This window comes from Oryx dammah, unplaced genomic scaffold (genome assembly GCF_014754425.2).
Source record: "Oryx dammah isolate SB20612 unplaced genomic scaffold, SCBI_Odam_1.1 HiC_scaffold_28, whole genome shotgun sequence".
NCBI lineage: Eukaryota > Metazoa > Chordata > Mammalia > Artiodactyla > Bovidae > Oryx > Oryx dammah.
In genome coordinates, this window is record NW_024070212.1 from 44321008 (window position 1) to 44344445 (window position 23438).

At 35.3% G+C, this 23438-nt stretch overlaps 1 protein-coding gene across 1 annotated transcript in view; it reads left to right on the forward strand.

The window, feature by feature from the left end:
* DPYD (dihydropyrimidine dehydrogenase) overlaps positions 1-23438 on the forward strand; it is a 916336-nt gene that overhangs the window by 386827 nt on the left and 506071 nt on the right. Inside the window, exon 11 of the mRNA XM_040232247.1 lies at positions 14105-14315. Within this exon, the coding sequence (XP_040088181.1) occupies positions 14105-14315 (211 nt within the window). The remainder of the gene's footprint in view (positions 1-14104; positions 14316-23438) is intronic.

Sequence of the window (23438 nt, forward strand, 5' to 3'; positions counted from 1 at the left end):
TGAAGACATTGAGGAAATGTAGACATCTGGGAGAAAAATGTTCCAGATCAAGGCAAATGCATTCACCCTTGATTGAGGAAGTTTCTTGGACTTCTAGAAAAAAAAAAAAAAAAGTCAGTGTGACTGGAACTGAGTATGAGAGGATAATATGTGCCTATATGTGATGAGGTCTTGTAAGTGTTCCAAAGGCCAGTACTTACTGAGGAAAGAGAAAACCCTTGAACTGGTTTGAGCAGACAAACATCAGGATCTGAGTTAAATTTTAAAAGGATGGCTCTATTGATAATTAACTAAGAGGGTATTGGGTTAGATGCAGGGAGGCTATTCAGGGGCTAATTGTGAGTGTAGGCTATTAGATTCTTCCCAGGTGTCTCAGTGGTAAAGAATCTGCCTGCAATGCAGGATATGCAGGTATGATCCCAGGCTTAGGAAGATTCCCTGAAGAAGGAAATGGCAACCCACTCCATATTCTTGCCTAGGAAATGCCATGGACAGAGGAGCCTAGTGGGAACAGTCCATGAAGTCACAAAAGAGTCAGGCACGATTTAGTGACCAAACAACAAGACTATTAGTTGATGTGACTGGTTTATAGGAAGGAAAGGATCAAACTCCAGGCATTGCTCAGTCAGAAGGTTAAGCTGTGGTGGGATGAACTATGGTCATCAAAGTGTTGCAGGAAGGGGGACCCCTTCCAGGGCCTGAAACTGGGCTCTTGTCTAATATTCAGAAATGAATTGTCCGAGGAGACACATGTGCTGACAAAACAAGAGATTTTATTGAGAAAGAGCACCCGGGTGGAGAGCAGTAGGGTAAGGAAACCCAGGAGAACTGCTCTGCCACGTGGCTCGCAATGTTGGGTTTTATGGTGATGGGTTAGTTTCTGGGTGGTCTTTGACCAGTCATTCTAATTCAGTCTTTCCTGGTGGTGCTCGCATCACTCAGCCAAGATGGATGCTAGCGAGAGGGATTCTGGGAGATGGACAGACACGCAGTGTCTCCTTTAGACTTTTCCCGAACTCTTCCGGTTGGTGGTGGCTTATTAGTTCCCTATTCCTTATCAGGATCTCCTGTTACAAAACAACTCATGCAAATGGTTACTATGGTACCTGGCCAGGGTGGGCGGTTTCAATCAGTGTGCTTCCCATAACAAAAGTATTGGGAGGAAGCAATGGGTTGGTGGGATAACTTGTTTTATTGCCTGCAGTAGAACTTAGTAGACTCAACCAGATCTAGGGCTTAATTAAAACTAGAAGAACAAATGTTTGGATGTTTGTTAATAGTTTACAAGAAATGAAAACATTTACACTGTCTTAAAACCCCTGGGCTGTGAGCTCTATGAGAATGATGCTATGTCATCATTTTTTTTATTCCCCTGCCTAGCCCAATGAATGTCACATGAAAAATGTTCAATAAATAATTGTGGAATGAATGTTTTCTGGAGAAAATAAGCATCCAGGGCTTGTAGCATTAAAAAGGCTACACTTACCAAGTTAGCTTAGTTGTAACAGCAGAAGGCATTTGAAGTTTCTTTTGTGAATTCTAGGCAAAAGTTTTCAGTGTTAGAGAAGGAATAATACAGCAACAGAAGGTGCATGGATTTTAGGGTTGGATCACTGGCCCGTGAATATGCATTTTTCAGACTGAGGACTTTCAGTATTTGTAGAGATGGCGAGTTAATACCTCTTGACATTATTTAATTTTGCATACATCAAAGAGGCCCAGGACATGGTAGTGGTAATGCTTATGAAGCTGCTAAGTCAATATCATGTATCTACTTTAAGATAACGGATTTGGAGAGAATATCCTGAGACAAATTTTTAACCTATATGAAGAATGTAATACCAAATCTAATTTCTTTGTATTTCTTCTATTTCTCATATGCTTTCTACCCCAAATATACACAAACTGCAATCACACTTGGTTTCTCTGAAGTCAATGAAGATTGACATTTAGAGCTTTTCTCAAATATGTATATTGTTTATTGGGCTTTGACTCTTGGATGGAATTTGAAAATAACATAATTTGTCTGTTGGTAAAAGGCCTTACTGTCAGGCATGTCAGCATGTATATATCCAAAGCTGTGGTCTAATCCTTAAGTGATTTTTGAAAGAGGAGGGAACTAGAGAATAATATAAAGTTTTCTGACTATTTAGTGGCAAATATAAATTACTACATAGGCCAGTTAGATTTAACAAGGAATTTTTACATGGTTAATAACAAAGAACCATATAATTAGATCCAGAAATGTTTTAATCTACTAAGTTAAGAATCACTACCCAATAGAGGCTGTAGTGACAAGCACATCCCACTTAACTAATCAGAGGTTTTCATACTTTAGTGTGCATCAAAATAACCTGGAGGGGCTTATTCAACACAGCTTACTGGGGCCCCGTCCCAGTTTCTGATTTGGTAGGGGTGGGGTGGGCCTGAGAATTTGCATTTTTAACAAGTTCCCTAGTGATGCTGAGGCTGCTGATCCACTGCTCTAATGTATCATCGATCTAGTTTCCCACTGTCTAATTAGAGCCATAAGCAGTGTGCTGTTTGGGGGCATTTTCCATCTTAGTTAAGGAAGCATTAATGCTACAGAATATAAGGTTTGATGAAACAAAGATGTGGAGGCATCATCAGCATATTGATGTAATTCTGATTCCAAATGTCTTTCAGTCTCCCCTGTGGCCTCACACACATGCTAAATAGGATGCTACTGAAAAACTAGCACTTCGCAGCCAAGGGTCCTTAGGGAAACCAACCAATCATTCAGCACTACCCTCTAAGAAGATGAGGGAAAATCTGTTAATAATTCCCTCCAGAACTTTCTGCAAGCTTAAATAGGTGAGATTAAATTTCACAGGATAACAGAATCCCCCAAAATGCTAGTATTAAAAGCTGTTGACAGATCAGATAGAACTGCAGAAATGCTTTAGGCTGTTGGGAATCCCTAAAAGGAAGCATGAAGGTCAGGACTCAACAGACCCTCTTGAGTTGATAAATTTAATGGATAAGGTTGAGGAAGGACTTTGTAGTTCTTATTAATTATTACTGAGAAGAATGCAGTACAAAATTATTTTAATAGCATAGTCCCACACACAGAGAACATACCAAAAAACATATTCAGTTTCCCAATAGCAGCAAAACACGATAGATCTTTAATTCTGTTGTTTTAATTTTTGGCTGCACTGAGTTTTTGTTGCTGTATGTGGGCTTTCTCTCATCCTGGCAAGCTGGGCCAACTCTCTTGTTGTGGTGCATGGGCTTCCCATTGTGGTGGCTTCTCTCGTGAAGCATGGACTCTAGGGAGTGTGGGCTCAGTAGTTGTTGTGCATGGGTTTAGCATCCTGTGCATGTGGGATCTTTCTGGACCAGGGGTTGAACTTGTGTCCCATGCATTGGCAGGAGGATTCTTTACGAGTGGTCCCCCGCGAAGTCCTCTGTGATATTTTTTAATATTTTATATTATTTTTAGTTGGAGTATAATTTTGCAGTTTTGTGATGGTTTCTGCCAATATCAATACGAATCATCCATAGGCATACCCATGCCCACTTGCTCTTAAACCTCCCTCCCACCTGCCTCCCCCTCCCACCCCTTTATGTTGTCACAGAGCACCAGCTTTGGGTTCCCTGCATCATGCGGCAGATTCCCAATATACATTACCTCTATGATGTTTTATTTAGGCTCACTATTTTATTCCACCTGTTCATTTGCCAGAATAATAACTGATTTAACTTTGACAATGCCTGTTTTCATGTATTTTAGCTACACAGAAGGTCAGCTATTTTGATAATGCTGCTTTATTATTTTTAATAGTAAAATAAAAGAAGCAGATTGACTGGTCTGTTAGTCAAAAATGTCTTCATCTGTTACTACAACTCTGAAAAAGATGCATTTTATGTGAAAAATATATATCTTTTAATTGAATCCTTCTGGTACCACATAGCATTCCCCATTTTAGATCATTAATGTGGCATGATCTGCAGGTCTCCTCTGAAGTATTTTTAAGGTCAAATGATCATGTTGAAGCTATTTTCTTTCATCATCCATATTTTCTTTCATCATCTAAATATTACTAGCTAAATATACCTTTTCTTACCAGTAGCTAATGCGTTCTAGTTTTTATTTAGTTTTAAGAAATATGACTCTGGGACTATTTTTAGAAAATAACCTTTATAAGCTGGCAAAATTAATTTTACTTAGTTAAGGGTGATGCTTACAGCAGCTCTTCAATAGTTGGCACCGGCACACCATTTGAGCTGGTGATCTCCATGGAAAGTAATCAGAGACCCACTAGCTAGGTTAGTGATATGAAGATGCCTGCAAACAAACAAACATGCACAATTGTCCCCAGGCACACAAAGTCAACTAATGGTTGTTAGGACTTTCCTGCTACTAAGATATTAAGTATGTCTTTAATAATTTATGATGATGTGGGAATGACATTCCAAGGATCTGTATGTGTTTACCTTTTCGAAAAGACTGAAATTTCAGAGAATGGAATAGTCACAAAAGGAATTAACCCAAAGTTGAAGTACTTGGGTCTAGGTTCTATATTTTAGTCTGATACGCCCATCTATAAAATCAGTGTTAAAACTATGTGCTTCTAAAATTTCTTCTATTCCCCAAGTTGTGTATTTTGAACATTTAGGAAAGTTATGCGAATGATACAGAATGTGGACAGAAAGGCTTTATCTCTTCATGAAATGACAGGAAGTCTGTATTGAAAATTTTGGCAATATCTATAAATACTACACTTGAAACAAGTTGCAATTAATGTGTCCCCAGTCAGTTGGTGAGGTAAAATCTGCTGCAATCAAGACATGGATATCGAAGAAGCTGACAGGTGAGACTGTCAGAATTCTACACTACATGTGATAATTTAGATGGTAAGTGAAAAACAAGGACTGCAAATAGGCCAGAAGCCAAAAAACGCTTGTGCCCATTCAAGATTATATATATTCTAAATGCTTACTTATTTTCAAAAATCCCAAGGGATGGCTGCATCATGTTTATTTAGGAATATCTGTAGAGCTAAAAACAATATACCTTTTAAAAATGTTTACCAGCTTTCCCACATACGTATTGATGCTGTGGTTGTTCAGTTGGTAAGTCATGTCCAACTGTTTGTGATTCCATGGACTGCAGCATGCCAGGCTTCCCTGTCCATCACTATCTCCTGGAGTTTTATATATAATATGTATTATACACACATACATACACACAGATTCATTAACAGTGCACATTTTAAACTGGTGTCAATTCACTATCAAACTGTATTAAACAATGGCATTTTGTTATTACTCTATTAAACTTTATGTTGTTATTACTCTATTAAATTTTATGTGAAATTTAGAAGATCCTCTTCCATTAATAATATTCATCTCAGCTTCCCAATATCTTCTTTCCTTTTTTATAAATTGAAAATATTAAAAACTAATTTGTATGATTTTAAAAAACATATTTGTCATGCATGCAGTTTAAAAGATAAAAATAAATGAAAAGCGCATATGAGTTAATACAAAACCAAAAAAACAAACATTATCATTCTTTTTAAAAGTGATTTTTTTTCTCTTAAAAAAGATAAACTCATCCTTCAAGGTCTGTTCTAAATGTCATTTTCTCTTTGAAGGCTTCCTTAGCTCCCATCCTAATTAGCCTCTCCCTCCTGTGAGACCTTACAGTTCTTTATGTTTCCTATATTATGACACTTATAGAGTAGTTATTACTTTATACTCATCACACAAAGTGCAATCTTCTTCTAATGGTTTGGCTTATTCCAGGTGAGTTTGACTGAAAGTATAGAATAGGGCTTGATCCAAGTCAAGAGATCAGTGAAGCATGTTGAATAAAGTACTTTAGGGGCATTGAAAACCTTATAGGAAGACTTTAAATAAATATTAAGTTATTAAAATATGTAATTTATATTTTATATATATATATATATGTACTTCAAAATTACTTCTGAGAGCTTTTGAATAAATAGTTCATTCAATTATTTATCAATATATATTAATCTAAATTTTAAAGTTTATTTTATTACAATATCAACCTAGCATTGCAAGTAGATTGAAAATGTCAATTTTCCTTGGCCTTCAAACTCTTAAAAGATAGCTGTGAATTTAGAAAAAAAGAAATTCAACCAAGCAATATATGAAATCAAAATTAAAAATCAGTAAAAAATGTAGGATCAAAGAGGATTAGCAAGTTGCACAAGATATAAGATCCTAATTTGTACAGAATTTGTATGAAGAGGCATTTCAAGGTTGAAGAAGGTATTACAAAGGCACCAACATAATACAGAAGATAATCTAGTGAGACATTCCAACAATAGCTTGACTGTATTCCAACAAATATTCTAACAAATATCTTGTGAGATATCCCACTAATAGCTTGATTGTAGCAAAATCTAAGATGAGGATTAATAAAAGTTCATCAGATTTAAGAACATTTTGTCAGTCATAAATGAGTAATGTTTAAAAATACTCTCTTCTTTTAAAAATGATGTATTTCATAATACCCATGCAAAGGCATTTTAAGCCTCTAAATTATGCCACGCATTGCATCTCTGGTTTTTGTAGCTTAATCATGACACAGCACAGTTAAGGGGCAACTATATCCAATGTGTAGTACAACTCTCATGTGGAGAAATGTTTCTTTCTGTTCAAGATTCTTCAATTTTAAAATCTTATAGTTAAAAGATGCCAAATACTTGTAACACCATAGGAGGTACTAAAAAAGTAACCTCAACTTGTGGTTTCAGCAAACTTTTGCCTAGAAAAGAATAATTGCAGAGTTAGCTTGTATATTCCAGAGACTGGTAAGCATATCAATTGCTCTGCATTCCACCACAGACTGTGAGTCTGTATAAGTCAAAAAGTACAAAATATATTAAACTGTTTTTAATAAATTAAAGGAGATGTGATCAGGAGTAGATGTTCAGAGTTTACTATCTCTTTCTCTGTCTTCCTTTGTCTCTGTGGTAACCAAAACAACCAGAAGATTGGATTGTGAAGTCAAACTCACATGAATTAGAGTTATAACTTGTATCCAGCTATATTAATAATTTCAAGGATACAAGTAAACATGAAGTGTGCGGTAAACAAGAAAAGGTACAAGACTGCCATCTTGTTGCATCAGGGTATGCTTTTATCCAGAATAACATAGTCTCTAAGTAACATTAGTAGCTCTATCACTTACACAAAACGAAGTTGTTTTAAACTATAAAACATCTCCAGTTTATACGCAGATAGTCACATGGTTTACATGACTGTTCAGAGAGAGCTATGCTGCATAAATCCCAGGTTTTGTTGACCTTAGCAGTCCTAGACTAGCAAGTATACCTTGGCAAAAGCATAGCAAGGATAACTGCTCTCCCACTTGCAAATGCTGATTGATAGCTTGTTTCCATTAGCATGCTTACAAGGGGATTTGACCAGGCCGCTTTCTTTCTTGAGATAAACTCTTGCCATCCTACACCTTCTCTCACGGAAGGAAGATAATCTGTTTCATACCAGAATTTCTAACTAATTCCTGCTCATCTTTCAAGATTAGTTTATATTTTACATTTTTCAGGCAGCCCTTTTGTGACCTGCACAACTGCTGTTTAAAATAACCCTTTTATGTGCCATTAAAACAGAATGTGTTTATATGTTATCACAAAATATAATTGCATATTTGTTTCTTTTTCTGAGATTTTTGAAAGTTGGAATTATTTTAGTAACTACAGCACCTAACACCATTTTTGTACATAATAAGGACTTAATAAATGTTGGCAAGTTAATACATTGATAGTGTTCTTATTATGTAGTAAGAATAATTTAATAGTGATGAAATAAAAAATAATATTTTCCAAGATTATCACTGGCCAGTACAGACTATCAAACAATTTTGATTTGAAATAACATCTCTGAGGTCCTCATGTTCATATATTGATAGAACTGATCACTTGTTGAATGTCTAGCTGTTAGAAGATAATCTTTACAAAGAATATTGTTTCTTCACATCACTTCTCCAACTTTGGCAATTAGAATTTAATGTATGCTGGTTTTGAGTTCTGCTCATTATGGTTTATAACCTATGCTTACTTTGTCTATATGCAATCTAAAAATGAGTTGACATCATGCTTTTAATTATAGTAAATTATGTTGTTTCATAATTTCCACAGTATGATGCCTGTAATATTAATCAGACCAAATCATCACATTACATAAAGTTAATCATTAAAATGATGATCTTTATTGCATGCTATAGCACTCTATTTTTATTTCACTCTGCATCAACCACATATTTTCCCCGAATATGGAGGTAAAAATCAAAGCTAAGAAGTGTGTGTGTGTATTTTTTTTCCCTCAGACAGTATGAAAAGAAAGTAGTGACTTATTGAACTTCAAAAATGGAAACTTATGGATGCTTTTGTATCTAATTCCCTCGAATATTTATTGGTGGAGAAAAAGACAAGAGACATGTGTATATTTGCTTGGTGTACCAGTTGTTCCTCATGGGAACAGGCTTATCAAACAAGTAAATAAATAAATATGTGTGTCATGAACAGAAATGTCCATATACTCAACTCACTGAATTGTTGATCATTAATGATCACTGGGGCTTCCCTGATGGCTCAGTGCTAAAGAATCCACCTGCAGGGCAAGAGATGCAGGAGATACAGGTTCGATCCCTGGGTCGGGAAGATCCCCTAGAGAAGGAAACGGCAACCCACTCCAGTATGCTTGCCTGAAAAATTCCGTGGATGAGGAGCCTGGTGGGCTACCGTCCACAGGGCTGTGAAGAGTCGGACATGACTGAGTGATGGAGCACACACACAGTGATCATAAGCAAACATTAGGTATTAGAAGGCACTAACACTGACATCTGTGAACCAGTTATTGGCACAGGAGCCTGATTCATTTGAACAACAAAATGTTAAGACCTACTTCATGAAGTTAGACCATTGGTCACTCTGGTCCATCGGAAACATATGGCACTGAAACTGACCACTGACAAGGAGTACCATCTGCTTTTTAATTTCAGACTCACAGTATAGGATGCTCTGGTCAGGTAGCATGTCTTCTAAATGTTAAGTGTTCCTTGCTTTAAGATGAATGTTTAGTAATTGTCGACTCCATTTACTACTAGTCAGTTGTCATTTGGTTAGCTTGAATATCTTCGGGGTTTTCATATTAGTCATTCATTGTGGTAAACAAAATGTTATTCAGTGTCAACAGTGTGCCAGCCATTTTATTAGATACTGATAGGGCTGAAATCTACCTGATAACCTTTCATGTGGCATATTGGCTAGAATATATCCTGATTTGCCAGGCATCTGTCCAAATGTTCATTTTCTTGTACTCATCATTTCTTAAATATTTGAATGTCACAGCTGGATATTGGAGATAGAAAGTTAATTAAGATATTCTCTTTGTACCAGTTTATTGTCTAACAAATAAATACATTTAAATTCTATTTTAATTTTCTATCTTTATATCTTTAGATAGTGTGTTCTATGTCTCTACTGTTTGCTTTATGAAGTAGTACTTCTTTGTTCTAAACTTACCCTTCCTTTGTATTCAAGGAGTCTCCATTAACTAATCTACAATATTGAGTTCATAAGTCCATCACCTGGTTCCTGTATTTTGTGATTATACCTCTAAACTTACTTAGATCAGGAAGCTTGGATTTCCTCTTTCCACTGAGGACAGCCTTTATCTAACCAAACCCTTATCTTTAATTTGCCTTTGGCTAGATCCTTTCTTTCCTGTTCCAATTAGCCTTGTTTTGAAATTCAACAACTGTAGCTATACAAAGTCTCATTCTTTCAAATATACTAGAATTTCTGACTTTGAATAAAATTGAATACCACAGGGCTTTGATTTAGCCATAGCATAATTTTTAGGTAAACTTTGTCATTTCTTAATATTCCTTTGGTTTCTCTGAGCATCAGTTTCTCTTCTGTAGGAAGGAAATAATATTTCTTCCCACAATTGTTTGTTTGTGAGGACAGCAAGCAGGAGAATCACTGAGGCTGTGTGATCAATCTGTAAATCATGATGGTACCCACTGTGTTTTTGGCTTTTTGAGCTGCAACAGAGAGAAAATTTTGAAGCTAAATACTTAAAATAAACAACTAATATATAGATGTTATATCTCCTTTGTGAAAATTAAAATGAATTATGGGTTAAGCACTTAAAAAATGAATTATGTCATAAGAACTTAAAAATAAATATAAGTATTTATTATTACTTTTGTATTTTCAGATAGATTTCATAGTAATGGAAGTAAATTCCTTTGTTTTCCACAAATAAGTCATAGGATATTTCACTTAACATATGGCTTCACTTACTTTGAATTTCTCATTTTCCTAATACTTCCCTATTGACTACAGTAAATCTTATTATCTCAGTTCTTTTTTCAATATAATATCAGTACTTTCCAAATAATTATATATGTTCAAGTCATGTCTTTCTATCTTTTCTTTAAAAGTTATTCTCTTTTATGTAAAATGGAAAATCTAGGTATCTAATAGGTCCGTCTAGTTAAGGTTTTTCCAGTGGTCATGTATGGATGTGAGAGTTGGACTATAAAGAAAGCTGAGCACAGATGAATTGATGCTTTTGAACTGTGGTGTTGGAAAAGATTCTTGAGAGTCCCTTGGACTGCAAGGAGATCTAACCAGTCCATCCTAAAGGAGATCAGTCCTAGGTGTCCATTGGAAGGACTGATGTTGAAGCTGAAACTCTAATACTTTGGCCACCTGATGTGAAGAGCAGACTCATTGGGAAAGACCCTGATGCTGGGAAAGATTGAGGGCAGGAGGAAAAGGGGATGACAGAGGATGAGATGGTTAGATGGCATCACTGACTCAATGGACATGGGTTTGGATGGACTCCGGGAGTTGGTGATGGACAGGGAGGCCTGGTGTGCTGTGGTTCATGGGGTCACAAAGACAGACACGACTGAGCGACTGAACTGAATAGCAAAATAGCAGGACAGAGTGTGATTTATGTCTGCTGCTCAAATCTTAAATGTTTGAGAGACTAAATAACATTGTAAGTTTCAAAAGCAGAATTTTGGAATAGTCTGTTTGGCGGCCAGTGTGTATACCTTCTGACTTCTGTGCACAGTCAGATAGCTGGCACAAATACTGAATATTTGAATACAAGTTATAAACCCTGGTGCATTTGAAAAGTTATTATGTGAGTTGAGGACATATTAAAATACAGTTTCTTCCTGTTCATAATTCTACATAGTTTTAAGACTATAAGTTTTACTCAGAAGCCATGCAAGAGTACCACTAAATCTTATTCCACCTTAATCTGATTGTAAATTCTTAAAAGTTTTGATTTGTTTGCAGTGTTCAATAACTCATTCTAAGTTATATGCCAAATTTGGTAAAAAGTATATAAGATTATCTACATATAATAATTTATACTATTTAAGTATTCATAGAGAAGAGTAGAAAGGAGTAAAACACATCCTAAATGAGTCTGAGACATGCTCCCAATATGTGGAGCCTTAGTTCAGGATTTTATTTTTGCCCTCCACAGAAAAGAGTACTATTATAAATACACATCATGTATTGACTTATTCAAACCATAAAAATTTGGCACTGTTCTCCAGTCAAGTTAGCCATTATCATTAAAATTAGCATCACTTGACATTTTTTGAAACACAACAAACTGGTTTATATTGGTGAGCTATAAGACACTCCCTTATGCAAAGGTAACTAAAGTGATACAGAAAGCGTAGCATTATATGGAACTATATTTATTTCGTAATTTGAAGTATTTAAGGAATATTTTGCTTTCCAGACATCACACATTTTTTTTTTCGTTTTCGTTTTGTAGAAAGTTAAAGAGGAGTATAAGTTTTTTTGGCTTTTCCTTTTTTTTTTTTTTTTTATTCCTTACCTTTGCTGTTGAGTTACCTTTATGTTAGAGTCATAATCTTACTGCTAGGTGTTACTGAATAGGTTGAAGAACGATTTGGAGGAAAAGTGAATTCAGAAAAAGACAACTTCAAATAAATTGCATTTATTTCACCTTCTACAATTAAGTTTGCTTCAGGTATTTTACATTTCTGAATTGCCTTAAGCAACACCACATACCAATTAATGTAGCTAGGTATTGTTATCCCCTTTTTATATGTAAGGTCAAAGCGATTCAGCAACTATCCCAAATAAGCAGTGGAAGTAGGTTTCAAACTGATTCAATTCCACTTACTTCTCTCTCCCTTCTAAACCATGAGCAGTTTGAGAGCCCTGGCTTGTATATTTACCACCCACAATACCCACTTATTTATTGTTTTTGCTATTGTTAATCTCTTAATTTTATAATGAAAAGGAAAACTATTGTGCGACAATAGTTTATGAAGCTGTTTTCAAGACTTCAAAACCAGTTTTCAAAAAATATCTTAATTAAGACATAGATTGAAATAACTTCATTCCAATATATAATAATGTGTTTTTCAAAAAAAAAAAAATCATCCCTTGAAGGAGTTGCTTTAGATGTTTTTAGATTTTTATGACATTTAAATTTTCACACCATAAATATTCTGTATATCTGTTTATATGCCACGACTCTATGCTATTATGTTATGTAAGAATTTTTCTTCTCTGAGGAAAAAAAATTTCACTCCCTATGGGTGATACTAATTTCACTGACAATTCATGGTATAGATCAATAGTCTAAAATGACATGGTTCACAAAGTGTCACTTCTGGAACAGCAGCAAAGCATCACCTAGCAATTTGTTAGAAATGCAAATTCTCAGGCCTCATTCAGTCCTACAGAACTAGGGGTAAGCCTGTGCAGGGTTTTATCAGGTCCTCTAAGGTGATTCTGATGTACTGCAAAGATGGAACCACCACTCGTGGATGGAGTGCTGAGAGATGGGTCCATGGCTTCATCGTAACATTGAGCAAGCTACTTTTTGTCTCAGTGTTTTCATTTTGTTGTAGCCCAGATAATTCCCGGTTAGAAGCCTTACACATTCAACTTTCTCAACCTCACTTGTCAACTGAGAATCTACCTTTCTTCATCGGGTAGGGAAAGAATGAGACTAGACACACTCACAACCTCTTCTGTGGGACGTTTTTACATTTCCTGAAAAGACTAGTCAACATACTGGTTAGAATCGCATTAACAAAGGCCTGGCCCCCAAAACAGTAAGTGGGAAAAGAAGTGAATAAATAAATCTTTAATATTCTATCTTAATAGACATCCCATTATGGGCACAAAAACAAAAACTAGGGTGTCCAATTTTATGGCAGAATAAATTATGTCAGATACATGGAATAACTGGGAATTTGTCAAGAGGAACATGTTTGTTTCTCTTTCTTGAAATTTCATCTTTTTTTTCCAAAAGTAAAAATAAATATTACTTGTTTCTTGGTTCTACAGAATTTTTCTAATCTTTTCTCTTTCCTACCACTCTAATCAGTTACTTCCAGAGACTTGCTCACCCACTTTATGGACTTTTTTCTAGTTTAGATATATGCAGCCTGGTAATAATCAGAATTTATTTTCATAAAAGGGATGATTAAAAAGAGAACTTAACCTACAGAAATAAAAGCATAAGGAGACCACGCTATTATAGTGAGAAACCTCACACACTGCCGGCCATAGGGCATGTACTACCTAAAACTTCAGAAATAGCTTGTGATGTCATCATCTGGACTTCCCAGGTGGCGCTAGTGGTAAAGAACTCACCTGCCAGTTCAGGAGACACAGGTTCAGTCTCTGGGTCTGGAAGATCTCCTGGAGAAGGGCATGGCAACTCACTCCATTATTCTTGCCTAGAGAATCTCATGGACAGAGGAACCTGGAGAGCAAAAGTCCACAGCGTAGCACAGAGTCAGACATGACTGAAGTGACTTAGCATGCATGCACACTCACCATGATCTATAAAATTCCACATGACAGCTTCAATCCAAGACTTCCTGTGTCAGTGATTTACAAAATATGAACAGCTGATAACTGAATCTCAGCTCTGGTGAAAGAAAAAACTTCATGTTGATTTAAACATTATAAGCTTTAGCATGAATAATTGAATTAAAAATCAATATTAAATCAAGAAGAAACATTTTCAAGTTTTTCTCTGTTCTGTTTCATTTTAGATGGAGCTTGCTAAAGAAGAAAAATGTGAATTTTTGCCTTTCTTGTCTCCACGGAAGGTTATAGTAAAAGGTGGGAGAATTGTTGCCATGCAATTTATTCGGACAGAGCAAGATGAAACTGGAAAATGGAATGAAGATGAAGATCAGATAGTCTGTCTGAAAGCCGATGTAGTCATCAGTGCCTTTGGCTCAGTTCTGAGTGATCCTAAAGGTAGAGTGCTTGGGAGCTGAAATGTGTTATGCAATTGTCTGTTATTTTACTGACATAATGGTTTCCAGCTTTCAGGGAATTGTTTTTCATTTGAACATTCATTTCCTTCTTCTAGTATGGAGTACAAGAAATCTTGATTTGTAAGACTTAAAAAATGGTATTTAATACTTATACAGAATTATTTTTAAAGTACTGGGAATTGAAAACAACATTAATCTTTCTTTTAAGCTTATAGTCAAAATACATATCCTGCTTTGTAACAATGCTTGCCTTGTTTCTTCTAAAAAAATCAGCTTTTTCTTTAATTAGACCTAGAGTAAGAAATTGTGACAGAGAACTTGTAATAGCCAATCTTCAGTGATTCAAGCAAAGTAAGATCTAATGAATAGTCAAAAGTAGAATTCACGTTTACTATTATTCGCATACCAAATTATCACTAGAAACAGCAAAATTGTCAAATTAGGAAGTCTGAACTTCTCTCATTTCATCTAAGTGGCATAAATGGACATGCTAAGAACAAAATGCTTTGAACAAGATATGAGATGAAGAAATATATAACATTCCAACTGAGTAAGAAGTCAATCAACTGAGACTAGTTTGCGTTGTTTTCCTCGCACACAGTGTTTTTGTGGGCCACTTTACATAAAGGTTTAGGTTCCTCCGTACCCTTCATTTTGCAAATCTTTTACTTTTTACTGCACACCGCAAAATGACATCTATTTTATTAACTGAAAAGAAAATAAAGATGTTTCTCTAATTTCAAGATTCATTAGGAAAAACAGTAAGTAGAATTTCTAAACCTGATGATTCCTATAGCTTCCTACTATATCCGTGCAAAAATTACATTTTGTGTCTGAAACAGAAAAAGATAATGCTTGCAAATGTGCATTTTTATTCAATAGATAAGTAAAACGTTTAACCACTCATCAGGATATTTTATCTGCAGGACATCAAACATCTTGGTATTTGGAAACATCCAGATGTTTAATGTCATCAAGATAAATGTTTTCAAATAGTTGGATGATGGCCTGAATTTGTCACTTTTCATCTAGACATTTATGTCATATGCAGACATAGTCACAGTGTGCTTTGTTATTCATTGATGAGTTCAGGAAGGAAAAAGAGAGCAACATATAAACTGTATTCTGTTATCTAAAAAAAGATCATAATGTTCTTACTGCTCTGTATGTGATTGAAAACTGAGTAAAAATTTGAATCACTTAACTTGCAATTCTGTTGATTTTTTGTCTATCAAAAAACAATTTATCTTACCGTTTAAATTTATGTTCCATAACTGACAACTCTAATATTAAGAAAAATATATCTTTTCCCTAGCAAACTTAAGTAGATGTGACTCAGAAAATCACAGAATACAGCTTTCCAAAGCTTATGTTGGTATGTGTGTAAAGAGTGAAAGATTTAACTTAGTATTTAAAATATTGAGTAGAAGAAAAGAAAATCTGATTTACTTGTGTTTATTTGACTAAATCATTTAAAAATTTATTTGTGAATTTTGTTCCAAAATTTACTTGTGTATGTTTCTCCAGTGCTTTATATGTTTCACCCCATATACATTAGAGAAATCAAGGAAAAATGATTAGACCTTCCCTTTCCCCTTTTTTTCCCCTCCTCCTGACTTGAAAAACAAACTGCTTGAGAAAATTTTCCTCAAATAGAACTACTTGCTTTACGAGGACCTTCAACGTTGACATTAATGAGAGCTACTTTCCAGTTAGAGGGGAGCTGGAAGAGCTGCAATGTTAAATAGCATTCACATCTCTACTGCTTTTTAAATATGTTCAATATTGTTTTTTGAATGGAAAACATTTAAAAAATGGTAGAGAGAAACATCATTTGTGAAAAGTTGGTCAAGAAGATCTTACCCAATTGGTATTTAAAATCTTGAAACAATAATTTCAAAGAAAACTTTCATGTGTACATGTTATCAGATATAGTGAAAATCAGATTGTAGGAAGCAATTTGTCAGTTTGGGTAAGAAGAGAAGCTGTTCATGTCTCTTTTGCCCTGAATCTTATCCTATCTCAGTACTCCTGTGATGTGATTTATGTGTGATATTTTTGTGATTATTGCATATGTGGTATGATATATTTCAATATATATAACATCTTTCTTAATACATCAATCTGCTTTTCTACCCTTCTTCTTTGCTCCTTCCCAAGCTCTCTTTGCACAGACTCCAGTGAACTGCACACAAAACTCAGTGTAATCTTTTCGCTGCTTATTCTATTTTCTGCATTTGACAGTGTCAAATATTTCTTTCTGTTTGAAAAACTCTTCCATGTCACTTAACCTTTCTGAGCCTCAGCTTCTTCCTCTGTAACAAAACATGGATAATAATACATACTGTTTCTACCTCTCAGGATGGTTATCAGAATTAAAATGAAGTAATGTGAAAGTGCTTTGGAATTGAAACTGTAACATATTATCATTGTTTATGACACTCCTTTTTTTTTTTTTGCCTTTTCTTTTAACTGTTCCTTTTCCACTGTCACTGACTGTTTTCTTCCTCTAAAAAGTTCAGACTTTGTCCATTTTCTCTTTTCTTAATATATTTATTTCTTCAGTGAACTCATTCATTCATTTATCCATACATACCTTAATTCCTTTTAAGAATATTTAACGGACAACTTCTATGTGGCAAGTGGTAGCCAGACTTACAATAAGCACTATTGCACTTCTGTATAAAATGACTCTAAAATCTCTTTCTCTACTCTTCCTTTCTCAGAGATATTTCATCCTCTGTTTATGCTTATGCATGTAACAAGCATTTAGTGAGTTTCTAGTGAATGCCAGGTACCAAAATGTATTCTGGAGGGTACAAAGATGAATGAGGCATTTCTTGAACTTAAAAATTTCACAGACTGGGGCTGGAGGCAGACCTTCAAACAAAAAGTTTGTTTTATAAAGTTTAGAATACATTTAGAGAGATATGCACAAAATAAGGATCACCTCATCAGGTTGCCCTAAGACTGATTGCCTTTCAAGTTTGCTATTGTTGGAAATGGTACAATAGTTCTCTTCTCACTAAAGTTCAAAAATGATATCCCAGATTCAGATATCTAATTCCAATTTTGCTTTTCATTGAAGTCACCAGTGTTACCGTATACAAGAGGATGAAACTCCTACTGACTGGCTGAGAACTTCAGCAAATGATTTTATGTACTATGTGCCTAGCTTTACTTTCCAGTATTCCCTATTGAACTGTTCCTCCTAGTATCTAGTACAGGGTGGATTCCATAGTGGTTAATTTGGAAAGTCCTTGGTGAATGTATTATGTAAATATATGCTGAAGAATTAAAGGAATGAAATAAACTTGACAGTACAGTGATAATTTATTCTCTCCACATTATCTGATTACAATAATATTTTAAGTGAAAATAGTGAAATGAAATTGTAGTGTCTCAATTATATCAATAATAATAGGTGTTGGTAAAGGTAAACTAAATTGGGAAATTCAAAGGAAATTATTTGTCTAATTTTTTCTTATATACAACATTATTTTGTAAGTCCCTTATGTGTTTCACAATGGAGAATATAAAATAGCTTTAGTATTAAGCACTCAATGTATCTCTAATATTTATTTCATGTCATAAAAATAGTAACTGCCTCAATAGCTTATAGAAAAGAAAAACGTGTCAAATTTATAAAACAAATTTGTATAATATCCTTAGATTACAGTTGCTAATTATTTCATTCTTTCCAAGGCTTATGACAATTATAAGTAATCATCATTATTTTACTTAATTCTGTTTTATTTCTCTCTCTCTCTCTTTTTTTTTTTTTTTGGATTATAGCAGTGAGTAGAAAATAAGAACAAAAGACTACATATTCTACATCCCTGTGCATGAAATTTATGTGTGCTTATTATAAGCACAATTTAATTGAATCCTTCATTAACTACTGTTACAAATTCTAAAGGTAGTTTGGTGCCCAATTTCTAATTTGATTGGGATGATAAATTCTTAGCCTTATTTAATATCTTTCCTATGAAAAACTCAAGGTGGTTCCACCTTTTCAAAATTCTCATCCATTTCCTCTAAGAATGTAAGATTCCCAAATCATATTTAACTTGGATCTTAGTATTCAAGTCTGATTTTAAAGGCTGTCAGTAAATTAAGCACAGACTACCTCTAACTAGCATTTCTACTCCACAAATATTGCTTTCACTGGAAATTTTAAAACATGTATTTATTTATTGTAAAAGCATATATTTCATAATGTAAGAAGTCTTTTCTTCTGTTAAACACCAACATCAGTGTTTGGAGTTGAATTTTCCCTCTTTTTGTTAGGACAATGTCAAGTTTAAGATACTTTTTTCCTTATTTTATTCCCTTTTCTTTCTGCTTTAAACCAAACTACCAGTTACGAAAAAAAATGTACATATCTCTACTGTTAGTTTGGAATTGATAAGGAGAATCTTTTACCATTTTTACTGACCTCACAGTTTCATTTTTTCAGGGGAGGAGATAACATATGTCCTTGTTTGCACATTCCTAGGAGGTGTAGATGATACAGTTTTGTCTGCTTTTCGACAACTGAAGGAAGGCACTTTCAACTATGCCGTGACCTCGGCGCCTCTTTCACACACTGCACCAAGTCACCCTCTCATTCCTTTGAAATGTCTACTTTGAAAAGACCCATATGCTTTGATGTTTCAGAACCTGTCATAATTTATCTTCGAGTTAGATTGTAAACCCCCAAAGGACAGAGAATGTATCTTTACAGTACATTGTAATCCCAATAATAGCCATGATAGGTGCTTAGATTATATTTGTGCATTTGATTTGACTTGATTCTTGTTAAAATTTTAATTTCTTTATTTGTTGTTGTTGCTCAGTCGCTTGTGACTCTGTTGTGTCCAACTCTTTATAATCTCATGGGCTGCCGCATGCCAAGCTCCTCTGTCCTTCAGTGTCTCCTAGAGTTTGCTCAGTTTCATGTCCATTGAGTCGGTGATGCTATCTAACCACTTCATTCTCTGCCACGCTCTTCTCCTTTTGCCTTCAATCTTTCCCAGCCTCAGGGTCTTTTCCAGTTTTATTATACCTAGTTGTTATATTTTTCCTGCTGTGGGGTTTATTTTTCTTAGAAAACATAAATGTTAGAAAAGTAATTCTGTTTTTTCTTTGCTATTGATTTGGCCCTTGTTTTGGCATAAATTGTTGAATTCTTTATAATCCAATAAATATGACACTAATTAGAGTCCGTCTGGTGTAGCAGCTTAGAGCAGGGGCTCTGGAGCCAGGCTGCCCAGCTGGAAATCTGGCTCCCTTAGTCTCTTTGTACTTCGTGGTCTTGATCTTTTAAGAAGGAAAATTATAGTATCTACCTTCTGGTGTTATTTTAAGAATAGATAAATTAATAATGTATGTAAGGCACTTAGATACATGTCTAGCACATAGTGAGCATCTCTTACATTGTAGATGTTACTATCCTTGTGTAACGAAATCACACTTTGATAATTAAATTGAGTTATAGTTGAGTTATAGTACACCCTTATGATGGTATGAATCTTATCTAGGAATAAAAGCATTGAGAATTAGGACTTCATCTGGGGCCTTGCAGGCTCTGTCCACATTTCTTTGTAAGTGAGTAAAACAGATGCCCTTACAAATTATGAATTTTTAAATGAGAAAATGTTTTCTTTATTCCATTATTTTTACTTTGCAGAAAAAAAGTACACAGTTTGTAACTGTATCATATGTTTTCAAAATGTTTTATTATCAATTCTGATGATTTTTATACCATTGAGAGGAATTTTCTTTCAACAAATTTTAGTAGGTAGAAATCTGCATTTTGGGTTTTCCATAAATCAGATATTGAAAGAGCAGAGGATATGTTTAATATCTTTGTTTTGTCCTCTTGAACATTCAAGGTAAAGTCTGAGGCAAATTTTTGTTTTGTATGATTGCTCATTTTTATGTGAAAAAGGGAAGGGAGAAGCACTGTTGATGTTGCTAAACTGGAGCCTTTACGCACTCGAAAACTATGGGATTAGATAACTAAGATTAAAAACCTTTGTTTTCAGAAGAAGATAGGATGACTGGCGGCAGTAATACCCACTCAGGAAAACGCTGCACAGCCTGCTCAAGCTTGCAAGTGACGAGGTGACTGAGCCCTCCGGCTTGGCATGAGTGCCTAGTGCTTCCAGGAAAGGAGTTTGTGTGCTTCACCCAGAGGCTACATTTTCTTCCTGCTCATCTCACTAGAGACAACAAGGAAATACAAAGCCCAGCACTTTCTGAACCTTTAATGCACCCCTCAGAAAACAGCTGCCTTCATAGCATTAATAGCAATTAGTTCCATAAGGAAGTGTTATTTTTGGGGGGAGGTAGGTTGCAGGGAGGGGCTGGCAGGATGGTGGGGAGGCTATAAAATGACTTACCAGCTCCTCTTATTAGAAGTCCCTCAGAAAGTGTTTTCAAAACCTCATGAAAAGTAAATAAAAGATTCTGCCAGTAGTAGCTTCAAGTATAGTTTGATTCACTTGCTGTCACCCTGAAAAAAGGAACAGTCCATAGGTTAATTTGCCTTATTCTGGCCTCAGCCAGAGCTTGAAAAGGCTGGGTATGGAAGAAATAGTGTGCATGAATCCATGACAATGGAGATATTCAGGAATTTTTCAAAAGGGCCCATTTTCCCTCCATTATTTTAGGTGTTGGGAAAAACCTAGAAAAATATTTTAAATTGAGCAGTACAGGAGTCAAGTGCCCATAGTCATAGTTATCTGTGCTTGAAAAGACATGGCATCAGTATGTTTAATTTGCTTTTTTTCTTATTAAAATGTTATTTATATGCTACTTCACTAATGGAAGTGGGAACACTAGGGCATTTTAATAACCCACCCTTTTTAACAAGAATGTTTCATCTTTCAAACAATAAAACAGCTCCTTCAGAAGCCACTGATGGCGCTTAGAAATTCAGCAAACTTTTCTTTGAATGATTGTCTACTTTTTATGGCTTTTAACTTTCAGAATTCCTTTTCTGCCTTAACAAAAATAAAGAGGAGAGGGATGGAATGGAATACCAAGTTGAGAATGTGTCATAATTGATCAGATTTTTCCTAGTGTATACATTTTTATAAACAGAAATGTTTACAATATAGTTTCAAATTACAGATTAAGGAATATTGTACTTTAATGCTAGCTAGGAGAACTTTTTGACTGATGGCAGAAATGTTAGAGGAAGGGCTTCACTGATGATTAATATGATTAGGAATGGATAAATAGAATTGAAAAATAAAGTAGCAGGCATACGTCACAATATAGCTACTAGCACTTTTGTTTTCCTTACTTACATTCACAAATGTTGTGGAAGGAATTTACTGTTTTTGTTTAGTGTCTAAGTTTTGTCTGACTCTTTTGCAGAGCTCCTCTGTCCATGGGATTTTCCAGGCAAGAATAATTGAGTGAGTTGCCCTTTCCTTTTCTAGGGGTCTTCTCAAGCCAGAGATGGAACCCATATCTGCATTGCAGGCAGATTCTTTACCATTGAGCCACCAGGGAGACTGCTAGAAGGGACTTGAGATATACTCCAGACTCCTAATTTCACAAGTTTATCTGTTTAGCCAATAGTTTCTGATGGCCTGCTGTTCCAGACACTGAGTGTGTTCTTGGGATAGAAGTGTAGAACAGGCAGATGCAAACTTGGCATCCAGGAAAGCAGTTTAACCAGGCAAGACTCAGATTCATAATAAATTGTGCTGAGAGAAGTTTAGAGCCCCCAGGAAGCGGAGAGAGAACAATCTGAAGGTTCAGAGAAGCTTCCTGGAGGAAGTGGGTTGTAAATTGAAGGCTGAGTGATGTGTAGGAGTTTCCAGGTGGAATGGGGGTGGAAGGGAGAGAGCCAGGGGGAGATTATGCAACTTGCTCAACACCACATTGTTAGATTAAGTAGTCATTTTGCAGTCATTTTTAAAAGCTATATTAAAAAAATAGCATGTCTTTATAAATTTATCATCCTACTTATTTCATGCATGTTCTTTCTCATCATTATACATGAAGGTCTGAATATTTGTCCAGAACTTTTTATTTTATGATTTCTATTATTTATTCTTTCATTATTTTTCATTCAATGAATAACTTTTTAATACCCAAATATGTTATAGAGACTGTCTAGGCACTAAGAATACGAATATGAGTACAAGGGAGTCTTTACCTTTCAGGGATTCATGTAGGCTAATGAGAGAAACAAGCATGTAAATAACACAGGCACTGTAGCATAGTGTGCTAATCTGAAGTGATATTTGGTCTGGGTTGTAGGGCTTGAGGAGGAGTGTCTCAAGCTCAGGCCTGAAAAGATAATGCTGTGAAAGTGCTGCACTCAATATGTCAGCAAATTTGGAAAACTCAGCAATGGCCTCAGGACCGGAAAAGGTCAGTTTTCATTTCAATCCCAAAGAAAGACAACACCAAAGAATGTTCAAACACAATTCCACTCATCTCACATGCTAGCAAAGTAGTGCTCAAAATTCTCCAAGATAGGCTTTAACATGAACCAAGAACTTGCAGATGTTCAAGCTGGACTTAGAAAAGGCAGAGGAACCAGTGATCAAATTGCCAACATCTGTTAGATTATAGAAAAAGCAAGAGAATTCCAGAAAAATTTCTACTTCTGCTTCATTGACTATTGACTTCTACTCATTGAGTGCTTCATTGACTATACTAAAGCCTTTGACTCTGTGAATCAAAAGAAATGGAAAATTCTTCAAGAGGTGGGACTACCAGACCACCTTATCTGCCTCCTGAGAAACCTGTATGCAGGTCAAGAAGCACAAGTTAGAATCGGACATGTAACAACAGACTGGCTCTAAATTGGGAAAGGAGTACATCAAGGCTGTATATTGTCACCCTGCTTATTTAACTTATATGCAGAGTACATCATGCAAAATAGTGGGCTGGATGAAGCACAAACTGGAATCAAGATTGCTGGAAGAAATATCAATAACCTCAGATATGCTATGACACCACCCTATGGCAGAAAGCAAAGAGGAACTAAAGAGCCTCTTGATGAAAGTGAAAGAGGAGAGTAAAAAAGCTGCCTTAAAACTCAGCATTCAGAAAAACAAACATCATGGCATCTGGTCCCATCACTTCATGGCAA